The sequence below is a fragment of the Pristiophorus japonicus genome, unplaced genomic scaffold (assembly GCF_044704955.1).
Source record: "Pristiophorus japonicus isolate sPriJap1 unplaced genomic scaffold, sPriJap1.hap1 HAP1_SCAFFOLD_375, whole genome shotgun sequence".
In the NCBI taxonomy this organism is placed as follows: domain Eukaryota; kingdom Metazoa; phylum Chordata; class Chondrichthyes; family Pristiophoridae; genus Pristiophorus; species Pristiophorus japonicus.
The window spans coordinates 139,143-160,837 of record NW_027253599.1 but is presented as its reverse complement, the minus strand read 5'-3'; the positions used below and the strand labels follow the sequence as shown (position 1 = coordinate 160,837).

The 21,695-nt window shown below is 46.5% G+C and overlaps 1 protein-coding gene across 1 annotated transcript; it reads left to right on the top strand.

Annotated features, from left to right (window-relative positions):
- The first annotated feature begins 9,470 nt into the window (after positions 1-9,470).
- Positions 9,471-20,264, top strand: LOC139250447 (zinc finger protein ZFP2-like). The gene is made up of 3 exons (XM_070872852.1): positions 9,471-10,047; positions 18,513-18,662; positions 19,104-20,264. The coding sequence occupies exons 1-3, from the start codon at positions 9,471-9,473 to the stop codon at positions 19,970-19,972; spliced, it is 1,596 nt and encodes a 531-aa protein (XP_070728953.1). The 3' UTR covers positions 19,973-20,264.
- The last annotated feature ends 1,431 nt before the right edge of the window (positions 20,265-21,695 follow it).

Here is a 21,695-nt window from a genome sequence, read left to right as displayed (position 1 = left end):
GCCCCCTCAGTACCTTTATATGATTCAATAAGATCACCTCTCATTCTTCTAAACTGCAATGAGTACAGGCCCAACCTGCTCAACCTTTCTTCATAAGATATTCGCTTCATTTCATGAATCAATCGAGTGAATCTTCTCTGAACTGCCTCCAATGAAAGTATATCCTTTCTTACATACGGAGACCAAAACTGTACGTAGTACTCTAGGTGTGGCCTCACCAATACCCTGTACAGTTCTGGTAGAACATCTCTGCTTTTATACTCTATCCCCTTGCAATAAAGGCCAACATTCTATTTGCCTTCCTGATTACTTGCTATACCTGCATGCTAACCATTTGTTTCATTCACAAGGACCCCCAGGTCCCTCTGTGCTGCAGCATTTTGTAATGTCTCTGCAGTTAAATTATAATTTGCTTTTTTATTTGTCCTGCCAAAGTGGATAACCTCACATTTTCCCACATTATACTCCATCTGCCAAATGTTTGCCCACTCACTTAGCCTGTCTATATCCCTTTGCAGATTTTTTGTGTTCTCCTCACAACTTGCTTTCCCATCCATCTTTGTATTATCAGCAAACTTGGCTACATTACACTTGGTCCCTTCATCCAAGTCATTAATATAGATTGTAAATAGTTGAGGCCCCAGTACCGATCCCTGTTAACGTCTGCCAACCTGAAAATGACCCATTTATCCCCACTCTCTGTTTTCTGTTAGCTAGTCAATCCTCTATCCATGCTAATATATTATCCCCAACGCCATGAGATTTTATCTTGTGCAGTAACCTCTTATATGCATCTTATCGAATGCCTTCTGGAAATCCGAATACACCGCATCCACTTTTTCCCCCTTATCCATCTGCGCATTAGATCCTCAAAGAATTCCAGCAAATTTGTCAAACAACCAACTTTGCTTGACTGTATTATGCTTTTCCAAATGTCATTTCAGTTACTGGACTTAGCGTATGCCCCACAGCATCTCTCTCACCTTCGATGTGTGAATGGATATTCACGCCTGCAAACCTGGTTTCAATTTAAATTTGAATCCACTCAGCAAAATGTATTTTTAAAAATATGTAGAAGTAAACCAATCACATCAAATAATTGGCAAAGGTTTAGAGTGAACAAGATGAACAAGTAAACACATCACGACCCAATAATCCATCTCTATATTTACAGGAGAAAGTCTGTTATCGATCTCCTCGAATGGACACAATACAGAAAGATCCCAACTCCTAAGGACATCTAGAATCTTTCAAATCCTGACTGGTACAATCTGTCGTTTTCCTTTCAACTGAAGATGAGGGGGCTGGAGAGTAGGGGTAAGAGAGGAGTTGTGGTGAGGGGTTGGGGTGAAGGGGGTGAGGAGCTGCTTTTAAAGCTCTTCTCACAGTCAGATCATGTAAATGGTCTCCTATTGGTGTGAACAACTTGGTGTGCAGTGAGATTGCATGACTGCATGAAACCCTTCCCACACATACAGCAGGTAAATGGTCTCTTCCCAGTGTGGATACGCTGATGAGCCAGAAGGTTGGATAAAATAGTGAATCCCTTCCCACACACGGAGCAGGTGAATGGCCTCTCCCCAGTGTGACTGCGTCGATGAGTTTCCAGCAGAGACGGGGAACGGAATCCCTTTCCACAGTCCCCACATTTCAAAGGTTTCTCCGTGATGCGGGTGTCCTTATGTCTCTCCAGGTTGGACGATCAGTTGAAGCCTCGTCCACACACACAACACGTTTACAGTTTCTCCCCGCTGTGAATGGTGTGATATTTTTTCAGGCTGTGTAACTGGTTAAAGCTCTTTCCATAGGTAGTGCACTGGAACACTCTCACTCGGGTGTGTGTGTCTTGGTGCTTTTCCAGTCACACTGATGTTTGAAATCTTTTCCCACAGGCAGAACAGAGAAACATTTCTCCTTCCACATTCAAAGGCCAGTCATATTCATCTTGCCGTGGATCGAGTGACTGTCAGATCATGGTGATATTTGGTTTGCGTTTCCCATCTGTAAATCCTCCCCTTTTAATCCCCTGTAAAAGGAGTTTACAAAAATAATCACTAAGGACAGGATAGAAATTCAGAACAGTCAATTCTAGTTTCTGTGGTACACACATTCCTCTCTGGTTTCCCCACAGCTGTAAATCCCTGTCACACACACTATCCCTACTTCCCGTGCTGAAATCCAACCCCATTACATCATCTCCAAAAAAATTTCCTTGCTGAAGGTGCTGACTCTGGCTGGGTTCAGTTCTACACTTACTGATTTCCCCCTCCCTCTCCTCCCCTCCCCTGAAGGTGCTGACTCTGGCTGGGTTCAGTTCTACACTCACTGGTTCCCCTCCCCTGAAGGTGCTGACTCTGGCTGGGTTCAGTGCCATACTCACTGGTTCCTCCTCCCTGTTCTCCCCAGAAGGTGCTGACTCTGTCTGAGTTCAGTTCGACACTCACTGGTTCCCCTCCCTCTCCTTCCCTGAAGGAGCTGACTCTGGCTGGGTTCAGTTCTACACTCACTGGTTTCCCCTCCCTCTCCTTCCCTGAAGGTGCTGACTCTGGCTGACTTCTAGTTAGGCCACAGCTGGAGTGCTGCGTGCAGTTCTGGTCACCACATTACAGGAAAGATATGATTGCAGCAGAGAGGGTATAAAGATTTACGAGGACGTTGCCTGGACTGGAGAATTTTACCTCTGAGGACAGATTGGATAGGCCGGGGTTGTTTTCTTTTGAACAGAGGAGGCAGAGGGGAGACCTCATTGAGGTGTATAAAATTATGAGGGGCCTAGATAGTGTGGACAGGAAGGACCTATTTCCCTTTCGTAGAGGGGTCAATAACTTGGGGGCATAGATTTCAATTAATTGGTCAAAGGTGTAGGTGGGATTTGAGGAGAAGTTTTTTCATCCAGAGGATGGTGTGAGTCTGGAACTCACTGCCTGAAAGGGTGGTCGAGGCAGAAACCGTCATAGCATTTAAAAGTACCTGGATATGCACTTGAGAGGCCAAGATAAAGTGGATAGGAAGGACCTATTTGCCTTAGCAGAATGGTTAATAACTCATGGGGTATAGAATTAAAGTACTTGGAAGAAGGATTAGATGGGAGACCTAATTGAGGTGTATAAAATTATGAGGGCCTGGATTGAGTGGATAGCAAGGACCTGTGTCCCTTAGCAGAGGGGTGAGCTGTGGTTCAGTGGGTAGCACTCTCATCTTTGAGTCAGAAGGTTGTGGGTTCAAGTCCTACTCCAGGAACTTGAGCACAAAAACTGTAGACTGATACTGCAGTGCAGTGCTGAGGGAGTGCTGCACTGTCGGAGGAGCCGTCTTTCGGATGAGGCATTAAATCGAGGCCCTGTCAAAACTCTATTTGGTGGATGTAAAAGATCCTATTTCGAAGAAGACCAGGGGAGTTATCCCCAGCATCCTGGCCAATATTTATCCCTCAATCAAAATAACAAAACGTTTATCTGGTCATCACGTTGCTGTATGCGGGAGCTTGCTTTGCTCAAATTAGCTGCTGCATTTCCCACATTACAACAGTGACTACGCTCCAACAGAACTTCATTCTCTGTGAAAAGCTTTGAGGCGTTTGGTGGTCGTGAAAGGCGCTATATAAATATATATTTTTTGTGCCGTTACTTACAGGGTTAAGGACCAAGAGCTGTACAGTGGGATTAGGCTGGAGAGCTCTGTGCCGGCCGGCCGGGACACGATGGGCCGAATGGCCTCCTTCTGTGATGTCACTGTCTGGGATTCTATGATGTCACAGGTCTCACCAGCAGCCGCACTGCCTGATGGGTGATTGGCAGGCCAGAGCCCGCGCCTGCGCACCGGGAACCGCGCCCCGCACAGCGTCCCCTCTCGGTCAGCATCTATAACAGCAGCGCATGCCCAGCGGACACGAACAGCCCCCCCCCACACTGGGAGCTGCGCCTGCGCACTCGGATCCTGTGGTGCAGATTCGGGTCGGCGCCTTCCGGTGAAAGGTGTTTGTGTCCGTTAAAGAGCCGCGATCGGTGACGTAAAGTGAGTTTTCTTCGCTCCGATTGGGTAGAGAATCGCGCGGGGGGGGGGAGGGGGAGAATAAAGGGAAATCCAAACCTGAGAGTCCGCACATCCGGGTCCCCGACACCACTTCACACAGTTTGGCGGAGCGCGCTCGAGGGACTCGTGACCTGGGCCTGATTGACGGGAGCTTCCGACCAATGGGGAGCGAGCGGGGCGGGGCTGGAGGAGCGAGCCGGCGGCGGGTCCTCCAACAAATCGGGGAGCCCGAGGGTCGGGACCTGTGCCGCTGATTGGCTGAGCCGCAACAACAACAACTTGTATTTATACAGCTTCACAAATTGCCGGAAGGCGCTTCCCAGCGCGCGGTGTGAGAGTGTTCCAGGACAAATACATTGGGCCCCGAGACACAACAATCAATGAAGGCCGGGGAGCGACAGGCCGCTCAAAGAGGCGGCTTTTAAGGAGCGTCTTAAAGGAGGAAAGAGAGGGAGAGGTTTAGGGAGGGAGTTCCCGAGCTTGGGGCCCAGGCAGCTCAAGGCACGGCCACCGCTGGTGGAGCGATTATAATCCGGGATGGTCAAGGCCAGAATTAGAGGCTATCTCAGGGGGAGGGCCGGGGGTTGTGAGACTGAAGGTGATCACAGAGATAGGGAGGGGCGAGGCCGTGGAGGGATTTGTAAACAAGGAGGAGAACTCTGAAATCGAGGCGTTGCTTAACCGGGAGCCAATGTAGGTCAGTGAGCACAAGGTTGGTGGGTGATCCTTACCAACGGATCCATTACACACCCAATCCACGTCCAGACCGGGGTCAAACAGGGCTGCGTCATCGCCCCAACCCTCTTCTCAATCTTTCTCACTGTCCTGCTCCACCTCACACTCAACAAGCTCCCCGCTGGAGTGGAACTAGACTACAGAACCAATGGGAACCTGTTCAACCTGCGCCGTCTCCAGGCCAAGTCCAAGACCATCCCGACCCCTGTTGTCGAGCTACAGAACGTGAACGATGCCTGCGTCTGCGCACATCCAGAGGCTGAATTCCAAGTTATAGTCAAATTGTTCACTGAGGCATACGAAAGCATAGGCCTTACGCTAAGCATCCGTAAGGCAAAGGTCCACCACCAGCCTGTCCCCGCCACACAGCACTGCCCCCCAGTCATCTAGATCCACGGTGCAGCCCTGGACAACGTGGACCATTTCCCATACCTCGGGAGCCTCTTATCAACAAGAGCAGACATTGACGATGAGATTCAACACCGCCTCCAGTTCAGCCTTCGACCGCCTGAGGAAAAGAGTTTTTGAAGACCAGGCCTTCAAATCTGCCATCAACCTCATGGTCTACAGGGCTGTAGTAATACCCGCCCTCCTGTATGGCTCAGACATAGACCATGAACAATAGGCACCTCAAGTCGCTGGAGAAATACCACCAATGATGTCTCCGTAAGATTCTGCAAATTCCTTGGGAGGACTGACTCACCAACATTAGCGTTCTTGACCAGGCCAACATCCCCAGCATTGAAGCACTGACCAAACTTAATCAGCTCCGCTGGGCAGGCCACATTGTTCACATGCCAGACACAAGACTCCGAAAGCAAGCACTCTACTCGGAACCGCTTCATGGCAAACACGCCAAAGGTGGGCATAGGCAACATTACAAGGACACCCTCAAAGCCTTCCTGATAAAGTGCAACATCCCCACCGACAACTGGGAGTCCCTGGACAAAGACAGCCCTAAGTGGAGGAAGTGCATCCGGGAGAGCGCTAAGCACCTCGAGTCTCATTGCTGAGAGCCACACCCATCTGAGACCCTCATAATTTTATACACATCAATTAAGTCTACCCTCAGCCACCTCTATTCCAAAGAAAACACAATATCTCCAGAGTCTTAAATTTACTGCCTGAAAGAGTAGTAGAGGCAGAAACCCTCATTGCATTTACAAAAGTACTTGGATATGTACTTGAAGTGTCATAACCTACAGAGCTACGGACCAAGAGCTGAAAAATAGGATTAGAGTGGATAGCTCTTTTTCGGCCGCACAGACACGATGGGCCAAATGGTCACCTGTGTTGTAAACTGCTATGATTCCATGACAACAATCACCTCCTGTCTGATATAAACCAACCCTTGTCACTGACACTAACTGGACTGGAAAAATATATTAAAGGGTAAGACAGTAGAAATGCAGTGGCAAACATTTAAGGAGATATTTCATAACTCTCAGCAAAGATTTATTTAAGTGAGAAATAAAGATGCTAAGAGAAGGATGAACCATCCCTGACTAACTAAGGAAGTAAAGAATGGTATCAAATTGAAAAAAAGGCATTCAATGTTGCGAAGGACAGTGGAAGGCCAGAGGATTGTTAAATTGTTATAAACCAGCAAAGGACGACTAAAAAAAATGATAAAGACAAAGAAGGTAGCACATGCCAGCAAACTAGCAAGAAATATAACAGACAGTAAGAGCTTCTGGAGGTAAATAAAAAGGAAATGAGTAGCTAAAGTAAACATTGGTTCCTTAGAGCATGAGACTGGAGAATTAATAATAGAAACATGGAAATGGTAAAGGACACTGAAAACATCCCAATAGTTGATAATCAAGGAGCTATTGCGGGGGGGGGGGTCTTAAAACTAGAGATAAAGTACTAAGCAAATTAATGGGACCAAAGGTAGACAAGTCCCCTGGACCTGATGACATGCATCCGATCGTCTTAAAAGAAGTGGCTGCAGAGATAGTGGATGCACTGGTTGTAATCTAGCAAAATTCCCTGAATTCTGGAGAGGTTCCAGCGGACTGGAAAACCGCAAACATTACACTCCTATTTAAGAAAGGAGGGAGACAGAGAGCAGGAAACTATAAACCAGTTAGCCTACCATCTGGAGTCCATCATTAAGGAAGTAGTAGCAGGACATTTAGAAAATCATATTGCAGTCAGAGTCAGCATGGTTTTATGAAAGGGAAATCATGTTTGACAAATTTGCTGGAGTTGTTTGAGGATATAACGAGCAGAGTGGATAAAGGAGAACCAGTTGATGTCATATATTTGGATTTCCAGAAAGCATTCGATAAGGTGCCACACAGAAGGTTACTGCACAAGGTTTGAGCTCAAGGGGTTGGGGGTAATATATTAGCATGGATAGAGGATTGGTTAACTAATGGAGAACAAACAGAGTCGGGATAAATGGGTCATTTTCCGATTGGCAAACTGTAAATAGTGGGTTGCCAAAGGGATCAGTGCTGGGGCCTCAACTATTTACAATTTATATTAATGACTTGGATGAAGGGACCGAGTGTAACGCAGCCAAATTTGCTGATGATACAAAGATAGGTGGGAAAGCAAGTTGTGAGGAGGACGCAAAGAATCGACAAAGGGATATAGATAGGCTCAGTGAGTGGGAAGAAATCTGGCAGATGGACTATAATATGAGAAAATGTGAGGTTATCTACTTTTGTAGGAAATATAAAATGCAAATTATTTAAATGGGAATGATTACAAAATGCTGTAGTACAGAGGGAGTCCTTGTACATGAAACGCAAAAAATTAGCATGCACGTACAGCAAGTAATCAGGAAGGCAAATGGAATGGTAGCCTTTATTGCAAGGGGGATGGAGTATAAAAGTAGGGAAGTCCTGCTACAACTGTACAGGGTGTTAGTAAGACCTCACCTGGAGTACTGCACACAGTTTTGGTCTGGACTTGTCTCCATTCCCGTACCGAGGGGATTGCTACACCAGACGGGAGGGGCAACATTTGGGGACACGGATTCCTCACCAATTCCCATTCCCCTTCATTCTGGTGGATAATGGAGGGGCCACTGTGTGTAATGTGCAAGTCAGTAAGAATTGTCAGCAAGCTTTCTAATTTGAGATTTTATTCAGTTGAAACTTTCACACACTATTGTAGATTTTGTATCAAAGATCAGTTTCGGATTCAAGTAAAAGTTCATAATTTTATTGCAAACTAAATTTCTGCTGAGAGTTCCTGAATTAAGGGGAAAGATAACACACAGCATTTCTTAAATGGACACTGCAGCCCCGAGAACACAATCAGCAATATATCCAGAATATTAAAGTCCAGCCCAGTTATAGGATTATTAACATCAGCAGAAACAAACCTCAACTGTCAGAATGAACATGGTTCAGTCGGGATGTGATTAACAGCAGCAATAACAGCAGGTTCCAACCCCTGCAGTCACTTGTGAACTCACGGTGTCTTAGCACGCAGGTTGACCATTTGAATCCCTTCCCACATTCAGAGAAGGTGAAAGGCCTCGCCCCAGTGTGACCTCGCTGGTGTGTCAGCAGGCTGGATGAACAAGTGAATCCCTTCCCAAACTCTGAGCAGGTGAACGGCCTCTCCCCAGTGTGAACTCGCTGGTGAGTTACAAGTTGGGATGACTGAGTGAATCCCTTCCCACACACCGGGCAGGTGAATGGCCTCTCGCCAGTGTGACTGCGTCGATGAATTTCCAGCGCAGACGGTGATCTGAATACCTTCCCACAGTCATCACATTTCCACGGTTTCTCCAGGGTGCGGGTGTCCTTGTGACTCTCCATGGTTGGACGATCAGTTGCCGTCTCGCCCACGCACACAACACGTGTGCGGTTTGTTCCCACTGTGAATGGTGCGATGCTTTTTCAGGCTGTGTAACTGGTTAAAGCACTTTCCACAGGCAGTGCACTGGAACAGTCACTGGGGTGTGTGTGTCTCGGTGCTTTTCCAGTCACACTGATATTTGAAATCATTTCCCACAGACAGAACAGACAAACATTTCTCCTTCCACTTTCAAAGGCTGATGATATTCAGATCCTGATGAAACGATTGACTCCGTCAGATCTTGACGTGATGTTTAGTTTGTGTTTCCTGTCTGAATATCTCCCCTTCTAATACACTGTAAAAGGAGATAACAAAACTCATCACTGTCAGTACAAGACAGAAATTCAGGTTAGACACATCTAGTTTCCATGGAACATTCTTTCCTCTCTTTTTCTTCCAAAGCTGTAAATCCCTGTCCCACACATTGCCCCTCCTGCTGTGCTGAAATCCAAATCAACACGCATTTCTGGACTGTTTCTCCTCCATTCCCAGTTTTCACCACCAATTCTGATTGGGTTCAGCTCTGCACTCACTGGTTCCCCTCCCTCGGCTGAAGGTGCTGACTCTGGCTGGGTTCAGTTCTACACTCACTGGTTCCCCTGCCTCTGCTCTCCTGATGGTGCTGACTCTGGCTGAGTTCAGTTCTACACTCACTGGTTCCCCTCCCTCTCCTCTCCTGATGGTGCTGACTCTGGCTGGGTTCAGTTCTACACTCACTGGTTCCCCACTCCTCCCCTGAAGGTTTTTATTCTCTGCTAAGTTAGTACTTAGTCTTTAAATAAAGGTGAGTTAAATCAGTTGATTGCTGAGTAGTTGCTGGGTGTGTTTTTCTAACGTTTAGAGTTTAGTTCCATTTGATAGTTGCGAGTGTAACTAGAGGGATGGCAGGACAGCTCAGTCCCATGGATTGCGCATCCTGTGGCATGTGGGAAATCCTGGATGCTTCGTGCGGCCGGGACAACCAAGTGTGCAGGAGGTGTCTCCAGCTGCACCAACTCGAGTTCCGTGTTTTGGAGCTGGAGCGGCAGCTGGGGACACTGCAGAGCATCCGTGAGACTGAGAACTACGTGGATAGCACGTTTCTAGAGGCAGTCACCCTGCAGCTTAAGAGTGTGCAGGCAGATAGGAATTGGGTATCCACTGGACAGAAGAGGAGGACTATGCAGGTAGTGCAGGACTGCCCTGAGTCCATCTCGCTCTCCAACCGGTACTCTGTTCTGAGTACTGGTGAGGGCGATGGTGGCTTTGGGAATAAGAAGAATGGAAGAGCTATCATGGTCGGGGATACAATAGTCAGGGGAGCAGACAGGTGTTTCTGCGGCTGCAGATGTGACTCCAGGATGGTATGTTGCCTCCCTGGTGCCAGGGTCAAGGATGTCACTGAGCGGCTGCAGGGCATTCTCGGGGGAGAGGATGAAGAGCCAGTGGTCATGGTCCATATCGCAACCAATGACATGGGTAGGAAGAGGGATGAGGTCCTGCAGGCAGAGTTTAGGGAGCTAGGAGAGAGATTAAAAAGCAGGACCTCAATGGTAGTAATCTCCGGATTACTCCCGGTGCCACGAGCTAGTGAGTAAAGAAATAGGAAGATAGAGCAGATGAACGTGTGGCTGCAGGCAGGAGGGCTTTAGTTTCCTGAGGCATTGGGACCACTTCTGGGGGAAGTGGGACCTGTACAAGCCAGAGGGGTTGCACCTCAACAGAGCCGGGACCAATATCCTCGAGGTTTGCTAATACTGTTGGGGAGAGTTTAAACTAGATTGGCAGGGGGATGGGAACCTGAAAATAGGTTCAGTAGGGAGGGGATAAAGCTTGAATTAGAAAGCAAAATTAAAGAAAGTGAGTTTGAAGGAGAAAGGAAACAAGCAGGAAAAAAGGGTAAAAAAACAAATTTAAAGACACTTTGTCTAAATGTGCGTAGATGACTTGACGGCACAAATAGATACAAATGGGTATGATCTGATAGCCATTACAGAGACGTGGTTGCAAGGTGACCAGGACTGGGAATTAAATATTCAGGGGTATTTGACAATCCGGAAGGACAGACAGAAAGGAAAAGGAGGTGGGGTAGCTCTATTGATAAAGGATGGATCACCAATAATGAGAAACTATATTGGCTCATATGATCAGTTTGGGTGGAAAAAAGGAATAATAAGGGGAAATAGTCACTGGTGGGCATAGTCTATAGGCCCCCTAACAGTAGCAACTCTGTTGGTCGGAGTATAAACTAGGAAATAGTGGGGGCTTGTAAAAATGGAACAGCAATAATCATGGGTAATTTTGACCTCCATATTGATTGGACATATCAATTGGTCAGTGTAGCCTTGAGGAGGAGTTCATAGAATGCGTAAGGGATGGGTTCCTTGAGCAGTATGTAACAGAACCAACCAGCGGGCAGGCTATATTGGATCTGGTCCTGTGTAATGAGACAGGATTAATAAACAATCTCCTCGTAAAGGATCCCCTTGGAATGAGTGATCATAGCATGGTTGAATTTCAAATTCAGATGGAGGATGAGAAAGTTGGATCTCAAACCAGCGTACTAAGCTTAAATAAAGGAGACTACAAAGGTATGAGGGCAGAGTTGGCTAAGTGTACTGGGAAAATAGATTAAAGTGTAGGACGGTTGATGAACAGTGGCGTACATTTAAGGAGATATTTCGTAACTCTCAGAAAAATATATTCCAGTGAGGAGAAAAGGGTGTAAAAGAAAAGATAGCCATCCATAACTAACTAAAGAAATAAAGGACGGTATCCAATTAAAAACAAAGGGCATACAAAGTGTCCAAAATTAGTGGGAGGACAGAAGATTGGGAAGCTTTTAAAAGCCAACAAAGAATGACTAAAAAAATGATTAAGAAAGAGAAGATAGACTATGAAAGTAAACTAGCACAAAATATAAAAACAGATAGCAAGAGTTTCTACAGGTGTATATATAAAGGAAAAGAGTGGCTAAAGTAAATGTTGGTCCCTTAGACAACGAGGCCATGGAATTAGTAATGGGGAACATGGAGATGGTAGAAACTCTGAACAAATATTTTGTGTCAGCCTTTACGGTAGAGGACACAAGCAATATCCCAACAGTGGATAGTCAATGGGCTATTGAGGAGGGAGGAACTTAACACAATCACAATCACTAAGAGGTGGTACTCAGTAAGATAATTGGACTAAAGGCAGATAAATCCCCTGGACCCGATGGCTTGCATCCTGGGGTGTTAAGAGAAGTAGCAGCAGGGATTGTGGATGCATTGGTTGTAATTTACCAAAATTGTCTGGATTCTGGGGAGGTCCCAGCAGATTGGAAAACTGCAAATGTAACTCTCCTATTTAAAAAAGGAGGCAGTCAAAAAGCAGGAAACTATAGACCAGTTAGCCTAACATCTGTGGTTGGGAAGATGTTGGAATTCATTATTAAAGAAGCAGTAGCGGGACATTTGGAAAAGCATAATTTGGTCAGGCAGAGTCAGCATGGATTAATGAAGGGGAAGTCATGTTTGACAAATTTGCTGGAATTCTTTGAGGATGTAACGAACAGGGTGGTTAAAGGGGAACCAGTGGATGTGTATTTGGACTGCCAGAAAGCATTTGACAAGGTGCCACATAAAGATAAAATATGGGGTTGGGGGTAACATATTAGCATGGATAGAAGATTGACTAACCAACAGAAAACAGAGAGTCGGGATAAATGGTTCATTCTCGGGTTGGCAATCAGTAACTAGCGGGGTGCTGCAGGGATCAGTGCTGGGAACCCAACTATTTACAATCTATATTAACGATTTGGAAGAAAGGACCGAATGTAATATAGCCACGTTTGTTGACGATACAAAGATGGGAGGAAAAGCAAAGTGAGGAGAACACAAAAGATCTGCAAAAGAACATAGACAGGCTAAGTGAGTGGGCAAAAATTTGGCAGGCAGAGTAAAATGTTGGAAAGTGTGAGGTCATGCACTTTGGCAGAAAGAAAATCAAAGAGCAAGTCATTATTTAAATGGAGAAAAATTGCAAAGTGCTGCAGTACAAGGGATCTGGGGGTACTTGTGCATGAAACACAAAAGGTTAATTATTCAGGTACAGCTAGTGATCAGGAAGGCCAATGGTATCTTGGCCTTTATTGCAAAGGGGATGGAGTATAAAAGCAGGGATATCTCGCTGCAGTTATACAGGGTAATAGTGAGGCCACACCTGGAATACTGCGTGCAGTTTTGGTTTCCATATTTACAAAAGGATATACTTTCTTTGGAGGCTGTTCAGAGAAGGTTCACTAGGTTGATTCCGGAGATGAGGGGGTTGACTTATGAGGCAAGGTTGAGGAGGTTGGGCCTCTACTCATTGGAATTCAGAAGAATGAGAGGTGATCTTATCGAAACGTATAAGATTTTGAGGGGGCTTGACAAGGTGGAAGCAGAGAGGATGTTTCCACTGATGGGGGAGACTAGAACTAGGGGGCATAATCTTCGAATAAGGGGCCGCCCATTTAAAACTTAGATGAGGAATTACGTCTCTCGGAGCGTTGTAAATCTGTGGAATTCGCTGCCTCAGAGAGCTGTGGAAGCTGGGTCATTGAATAAGTTTGAGACAGAGATAGACAGTTTCTTAACCGATAAGGGATTAAGCGATTATCGGGGGTGGGCAGGGAAGTGGACCTGAGTCCATGATCAGATCAGCCAATAATGTATTAAATGGCGGAGCATGCTCGAGAGGCCATATGGCCTACTCCTGCTCCTATTTCTTATGTTCTTATGTTCCCCTCTCTCTCCTCCCCTGAAGTGCTGATTCGAGCTGGTTTCAGTTCCTCTCACGGGTTCCCCTCTCCCCCCACTGAAGATGCTAACTCTGTCTGGGTTCAGTTCTATACTCACTGGTTGCCCTCCCTCCCATCTGTCCCCTCCCCTTAAGGTGCTAACTCTGGCTGGGTTCAGTTCCACACACACACTGGTTCCCCTCCCTCTTCTCCCCTGGTGGTGCTCACTCTGGCTGGGTTCAGTTCCACACACACTTGTTTCTCCCTCCACCCCTGTAGACACTGACTCTGGCTGGGTTCAGCTCCCAGTCATTTGTTCCCCTCCCTCCCCCTCTCTTGAAGGTACTGACTCTGGCTCGGTTCAGTTCCACACTGACATCATTCACTTCGTCCCTGCACCAAGATGGCCACGCATGCGCTGTGCTACTCACTGAATCAAGATGGCGGAGCACTGAACCTGCCTTCCTGCACCAAGATGGCCACCATTAGCCCCCAAGCTGCAACCGCCGATATTCCGGTTATTATTCCGGGCTTGCGGCGGGCACTGGTTGTGAGTGATGTTAGTGTAGAAGAGAAACCAGCCAGAGTCAGCACATTCAGAGGAGGAGAACCAGTGAGTGTAGAACTGAACCCAGCCAGAGTCAGCACATTCAGGGGAGGAGAACCAGTGAGTATAGAACTGAACCCAGCCAGAGTCAGCACATTCAGGGGAGGAGAACCAGTGAGTGTAGAACTGAACCCAGCCAGAGTCAGCACATTCAGGGGAGGAGAACCAGTGAGTGTAGAACTGAACCCAGCCAGAGTCAGCACCTTCAGGGGAGGGGAACCAGATTCAGCAACTTCAAGGGAGGAGAGGGAGGGGAACCCAGCCAGAGTCAGCACCTTCATGGGAGGGAAATGGAGGGGAACCATTGAGTGTGGAACTGATCCAAGCCAGAGTCAGCACCTTCATGGGAGGAGGGGGAGTGGAACCGATGAGTGTGGAACTGAACCCAGCCAGAGTCAGCACATAGAAACATAGAAAATAGGAGCAGGAATAGTCCATTCAGCCCTTCGAGTCTGCAACACCATTCAATATGATCATGGCTGCTCCTCTATCTCAAAACCATAATCCCGCTTTTTCCCCATACCCCTTGATGCCTTTTATTTCTAGAAATCTATCTGTCTCCCTCTTAAATATTTTCAGTGTCTTGGCCTCCACAGCCTTCTGTGGTAGAGAATTCCACAGGTTCACCACCCTCTGATTGAAAAGATTTCTCCTCATCTCGGTCCTAAATTTCCTACCCTGTATCCTGAGACTCTGACCCCTTGTTCTAGACTTCCCATCCAGGGGAAACATCCTCCCCACATCCATTCTATCCAACCCATTCAGAATTTTATCCGTTTCAATGAGATCCCCTCTCATTCTTCTAAACTCTAGTGAATACAGGCCTAGTCGACCCAATCTCTCCTCATACGACAGTCCTGCCCTGCCATGCTCTCCCTCTATGGCAAGTGTATCCTTTCTTAGGTAAGGAGACCAAAACTGCACACAATACTCCAGGTGCAGTCTCACCAAGGCCTTGTATAACTGTAGTCAGACATCCTTGCTCTTGTACTGAAATCCTCTTGCAGTGAAGGCCAACATACCATTTGCCTTCCTAACTGCTTGCTACACCTGCATGTTTGCTTTCAATGACTGGTGTACAAGGACACCCAGGTCCCTCTGTACATCGACACTTCCCCAGCCATCACCATTTAAAGAATACTTTGTCCTTATGTTTTTCCTACCAAAGTGGATAACTTCACTTTTATCCACGTTATACTGCATCTGCCATGTGTTTGCCCACTCACTCAACCTATCTAAATCGCCTTGCAGCGTCTTTGCATCCTCCTCACAACTCACAATCCCACCTAGTTTTGTGTCGTCAACAAACTTCGAAATATTACATCTGGTTCCCTCATCCAAATCATTTATATATATTGTGAATAGCTGGGACTCGAGCACTGATCACTGTGGTACCCGACTAGTCACTGCCCGCCACCCTAAAAAAGACCCATTTATTCCTACTCTCTGTTTCCTGTCAGTTAACCAATTTTCAATCCATGCCAATACATTACCCCAATCCTATGTGCTGTAATTTTACACACTGACCTCTTATGTGGGACTGTAAATGTTGATTTTTTTCCTCAATCTGGTTCAGTAAAATTACTGAGTCGAATACCTATTGTGCTTTAAACAAAGCAGTCTTTATTTTACCGGCCGGCAAGACTTACCAGACAGAAGATATACTCTCTCGATAGAGCGTACACACTCCCTACGGATAAGTGAAGTTACATCGTAAAGCGACAACAGTTATACATTTTTGAAAATAGATAACAAAATACAATTAGATTGACATTCTAACTCAGCCACTCATTAGTCAATCTATATGAGATGTATTTACGAAAGCTCAAGCATTGCCTCTGAATGTTTCAATTTAGTGGTGTGACTACCAACTGAGACCTTGCAATTCTGCAGATTTATCCATATATTCATTTCATGTTACAATTTATGTTATTGGCAGGATTAGTAACTTGAAACCTTGGGAAAGACTGTTAACTGTGCTGATGTTGCACAATTTGCAATCTGACATTCTCCCAGCTATTCTTCCATGGCTTATACATTTTCATATATCCAGTTTACTTTACTGTCTTTAATTCCATATATTCCGTTCAGATATCCACAGGACTTCATCAAAGGCCTTCTGAAAATCCAAATATACTACATCCACTGGTTCTCTCTTATCTATTCTATCAGTTACATCCTCAAAAAACTCCAGTAGGTTGCCAAACATGATTTTCCTTTCATAAATCCATGTTGACTTTGTTTAATCCCGTTGATATTATCTAAGTGTGCCGTTATCACATCCTTTATAAAAGATTTCAGCATTTTCTCTACTACTAATGACAGGCTATCCGGTCTGTAGTTCCCTGTTTTCTCTCTCCCTCCTTTTTTAGATAGTGTGGTTACATTTGCCACCCTCCAATCTTCAGGAACTGTTCCATAATCTATAGAATTTTGTAAGATGACAACCAATGCATCTACTATTTCCATGGCTACCTCTTTTAGTACTCTGGGATGCAAATCATCAGGCCCTGGGGATTTATCTGCCTTCAGTTCCATTAGTTTCTCCAGCACTATTTTCTTACTAATAATCATTTCCTTTAATTCCTCTTGTTCACTAGACCCTTGGTTCCCTTGCATTTCTGGGATGGTATTTGTGTCCTCTTCCATGTCTGTAAAGGCTCTACATTTTTCTTCACGAATCTTTTTCTTTTTACGTACTTGTAGAAACTTTTGCAGTCAGTTTTTATGTTCCTTGCAAGTTTACTCTCATGCTCTATTTTTCCCCTCTTAATCAATCCCTTGGTCCTTTTTTGCTGAATTCTAAACTGTTCCCAATCCTCTGGCTTGCTACTTTTTCTGGTAACTTTGTATAACTCCTCTTTGGATCTAATACTATCCTTAATTTTTTTTTTTAGCGATGGTTGGCCACTTTTCCTTTTGTGTTTTTATGCCAGAAAGAAATGTATAACTGTTGCAATTCATTCATTCGTTCCTTAAATATTAGCCATTGCCTATCCACCATCATGCCTTTTAATGAATCTTCCCAATCTATCATAGCCAATGCATTCCTCATACCTTCATAATTTCCTTTGTTTAGATTTAGGACCCTAGTTTCGGATTGGACTACTTCACTTTCCATCTTAAGAAAGAATTCAATCATGTTATGGTCACTCTTCCCTAAAGGACCCCGCACAACAAGACTGTTAATTAACCCCTTCTCATTACACAATACCCAATCTAGGATAGCCTGTTGCCTGGTAGGCTCCTCAGTATACTGGTCTAAAAAAAACATCTCTCGGAGCACCTTCAGAGGAGGTGAGGGAAGGGAACCAGTGAGTGTCGCAGCCAGAGTCAGCACCTTCAGGTGAGGGGATGGAGGGGAACCAGTGAGTATAGAACTGAACCCAGCCAGAGTCAGTACTTTCAGAGGAGCAGAGGGAGGATAACCAGTGAGTGTGGAATTGAACCCAGCCAGAGTCAGCATCTTAAAGGGAGGAGAGAGATGGAAGGGATGGGTACCAGTGATTGTAGAACTGATTCCAGCCAGAGTCTACACTTTTTTAGGGGAGGAGTGGGAGGGGAACCAGTGAGTGTAGAACTGAACCCAGCCAGAGTCAACACCTTCAGGGGAGGAAAGGGAGGGGAACTAGTGAGTGTGAAATTGAATACAGCCAGAGTCAGCACCTTAAGAGGAGGGGCAGATGGTAAGGAGGGGAACCAGTGAGTGGAGAACTGAATCCAGCCAGAGTCAGCACCTTCAGGGGAGGAGAGGGAGGGGATCCAGTGAGTGTAGAACTGAACCCAGCCAGAATCAGCACCTTCAGGGAAGGAGAGGGAGGGGAACCAGTGAGTGCGGAGCTGAACCCAGCCAGAATTGGTGGTGAAAACTGGAAGTGGAGCAGAAACAGTCTAGAGATGTGCGATGATTTGGATTTCAGCACAGCAGGAGGGACAGTGTGTGGGACAGGGATTTACAGCTTTGGAAGAACAAGAGAGGAAAGAATGTTCCATGGAAACTAGATGTGTCTAACCTGAATTTCTGTCTTGTACTGACAGTGATGAGTTTTGTTATCTCCTTTTACAGCGTATTAGAAGGGGAGATATACAGACAGGAAACACAAACCAAACATCATGTCATGTTCTGACGGAGTCAATCATTTCATCAGGACCTGAATATCATCGGCCTTTGAAAGTGGAAGGAAAAATGTTTTTCTGTTCTGTCTGTGGGAAAAGATCTCAAATATCAGTGAGACTGGAAAGGCACTGAGACGCACACACCTGAGTGAGTGTTCCAGTGCACTGCCTGTGGAAAGAGCTTTAGCCAGTTACACAGCCTGAAAAAACATCGCACCATTCACAACGGGGAGCAACTGTAAACGTGTTGTGTGCGTGGGCGAGGCTTCAACTGATCGTCCAACCTGGAGAGACACAAGGACACCCGCATCACGGAGAAACCGTGGAAATGTGGGGACTGTGGAAAGGGATTCCATTCCCCGTCCCTGCTGATAATTTATCGATGCAGTCACACTGAGGAGAGGCTGTTCACCTGCCCCGTGTGTGGGAAGGGATTCACTGAGTTATCCCAACTTGTAGCTCACCAGCGAGTTCACACTGGGGAGAGGCCATTCACATGTCCCGAGTGTGGGAAGAAATTCACTCAGTCATCCCACCTGCTGACACACCATCGAGTTCACACTGGAGAGGGGCCGTTCACCTGTCCCATGTGTGGGAAGGGATTCACTTGTTGAGTTTTGTTATCTCCTTTTACAGCGTATTAGAAGGGGAGATTTTCAGACAGGAAACACAAACCAAACATCACGTCAAGATCTGACGGAGTCAATCGATTCATCAGGACCTGAATATCATCGGCCTTTGAAAGTGGAAGGAGAAATGTTTCTGCTGTCTGTGGGAAATGATTTCAAATATCAGTGTGACTGGAAAAGCACCGAGATGCACACACACCTGAGTGAATGTTCCAGTGCACTGACTGCAGAAAGAGCTTTAACCAGTTACACAGCCTGAAAAACGTCGCACCATTCACAGCGCGGAGAAACTGTAAACGTGTTGTGTGTGTGGACGAGGCTTCAACTGCTAGTCCAACTTGGAGAATCACAAGGATACCCGCACACTGGTGAAACCGTGAAATGTGGTGACTGTGGGAAGCTATTCAGATCACCGTCTGAGCTGGAAATTCTCGACGCAGTTACACCGGGGAGAGGCCGTTCACCTGCCCTGTGTGTGGGAAGGAATACACTCAGTCATCCAAACTTGTAACTCACCAGCGAGTTCACACTGGGGAGAGACCGTTCACCTGCCCCGAGTGTGGGCAGCGATTCACTCAGTCATCCCACCTGCTGAAACACCAGCGAGTTCACACTGGGGAGAGGCCATTCACCTGCTCACAGTGTGGGAAGGGATTCGCTCAATTATCCACCCTGCAGTCACACCAGCGGGTTCACACTGGGGAGAAGCCGTTCACCTGCTCACAGTATGGGAAGGGATTCACTTGTTCATCCAAGCTGCTGAAACACCAGCGAGTTCACACTGGAGAGAGACCATTCACCTGCTCTGAGTGTGGGAAGCGATTCACTGGGTCATCCGACCTGCTGAGACACCAGCGAGTTCACACTGGGGAGAGGCTGTTCATCTGCTCCGAGTGTGGGAAGGGATTCACTCAGTCGTTCAGCTTGCTGAGACACCAGCGAGTTCACCCTGGGGAGAGGCTGTTCACCTGCTCTGAGTGTGGGAAGCGATTCACTGGGTCATCCGACCTGCTGAGACACCAGCGAGTTCACACTGGGGAGAGGCTGTTCATCTGCTCCGAGTGTGGGAAGGGATTCACTCAGTCATTCAGCTTGCTGAGACACCAGCGAGTTCACCCTGGGGAGAGGCTATTCACCTGCTCTGAGTGTGGGAAGCGATTCACTGGGTCATCCGACCTGCTGAGACACCAACGAGTTCATACTGGGGAGAGGCCGTTCACCTGCTCTGAGTGTAGAAAGGGATTCACTCAGTCATCACACCTGCTGAGGCAACAGCGAGTTCGCAAGTGACTGCAGGGTTTGGAATCTGCTGTTATTGCTGCTGTTAATCACATCCCGACTGAACCATGTTCATTCTGACAGTTGGGGTTTGTTTCTGCTGATGTTAATAACCCTATAACTGGGCTGATCTTCAATATTCTGGATATATTGCTGATTGTGTCCTCGGGGCTGCAGTGTCCATTTAAGAAACACTGTGTGTTATCTTTCCCCTTAATTCAGCAACTCTCAACAGAAATTTAGTTCTCAAAAAAATTATGAACTTTTACATTGATCCTAAATTGATCTTTGTTACAAATCTACAATAGTGTGTGAAAGTTTCCACTGAATAAAATCTCCAATTAGAAAGAGCTTGCTGACAATTCTTACTGACTTGCACATTACACACAGTGGCCCCTCCATTATCCAGCAGAAAGAAGGGGAATGGGAATTGGTGAGGAATCCGTGTCCCCAAATGTTGTCCCTCCCGTCTGGTGTTGCAATCCCCTCGGCACGGGAATGGAGAAAGGTCCACACCAAAAATGTGCACAGTACTCCAGGTGTGGTCTTACCAATGCCCTGTACAGGTGCAGCAGGACTTCCCTACTTTTATACTCCATCCCCCTTGCAATAAAGGCCAGCATTCCATTTGCCTTCCTGATTACTTGCTGCACCCGCATAAGGAGCGGTGTACGGCCCACGGTGCCGCATGGAGGCCCCGACTTGCGAGAAACCATCAGCGGCAGGTCGGGGCCATAAAGGAGCGGCGTGCGACCCAGGGAGCAGCGTGGAGGCATTCCACTACAAGGTCCAGCGCGAGCTGGTGCAGGAGGGTGACGGCAGCGAAGAGTGATGTCAGCAAGGTCCAAGTCGGTGATTGGAGCGTGGGCAGATGCAGCAGGAGCGGCGAGAGACTGTGGAGGTATGTGATCGGGCGCAGGGGAGGCGTGAGTTCAGGGCCTGTGACCCGAGGCAGCATGGGCTAGCCCACACTGCGATATGTGTGCACACTGGGTCCATGCAGCAGAGCAGGTTTCCAGTCGTCTTGGGTAATCCTTGCCACTGGACCAAGACCTAGCTCTGTCAAGCCCGTGTGGTGGCTGGTGTGCAACAGCCACCACACGTTAAAAAAATCCACGCACAAGCATCTTCCACCCTCCAGGATGTAGTTCGGGTTCTTTATTCGAAACACCTGTGAACTAGGCCTTTTCTTTGCCGTGGAAGCAAGTCATCCTCGTTTCGAGGGACTGCCATGATGATGGTGATGATATTCACATCCCGACTGAACCATGTTCATTCTGACAGTTGGGGTTTGTTTCTGCTGATGTTAATATCCCTATAACTGGGCTGGACTTTAATATTCTGGATATATTGCTGATGGTGTTCTCGGGGCTGCAATGTCCATTTAAGAAATGCTGTGTGTTATCTTTCCTCTTAATTCAGTAACTTGCAACAGAAATTGGTTTGCAATGAAATTAAGAACTTTTACTTCAATCCTAATTGATTTTTGGTACAAAATCTACAATAGTGTGTGAACCTTTCCACTGAATAAAATCTCCAATTAGAAAGAACTTGCTGACAATTCTTACTGACTTGCACATTACAGACAATGGCCCCTCCATTAACCACCAGAAAGGGGAATGGGAATTGTTGAGGAATCACTGTCCCCAAATTTTGCCCCTCCCGTCTGGTGTAGCAATCCCCTTGGCATGGGAATGAAGACACGTCCAGACCAAAACTGTGTGCAGTACTCCAG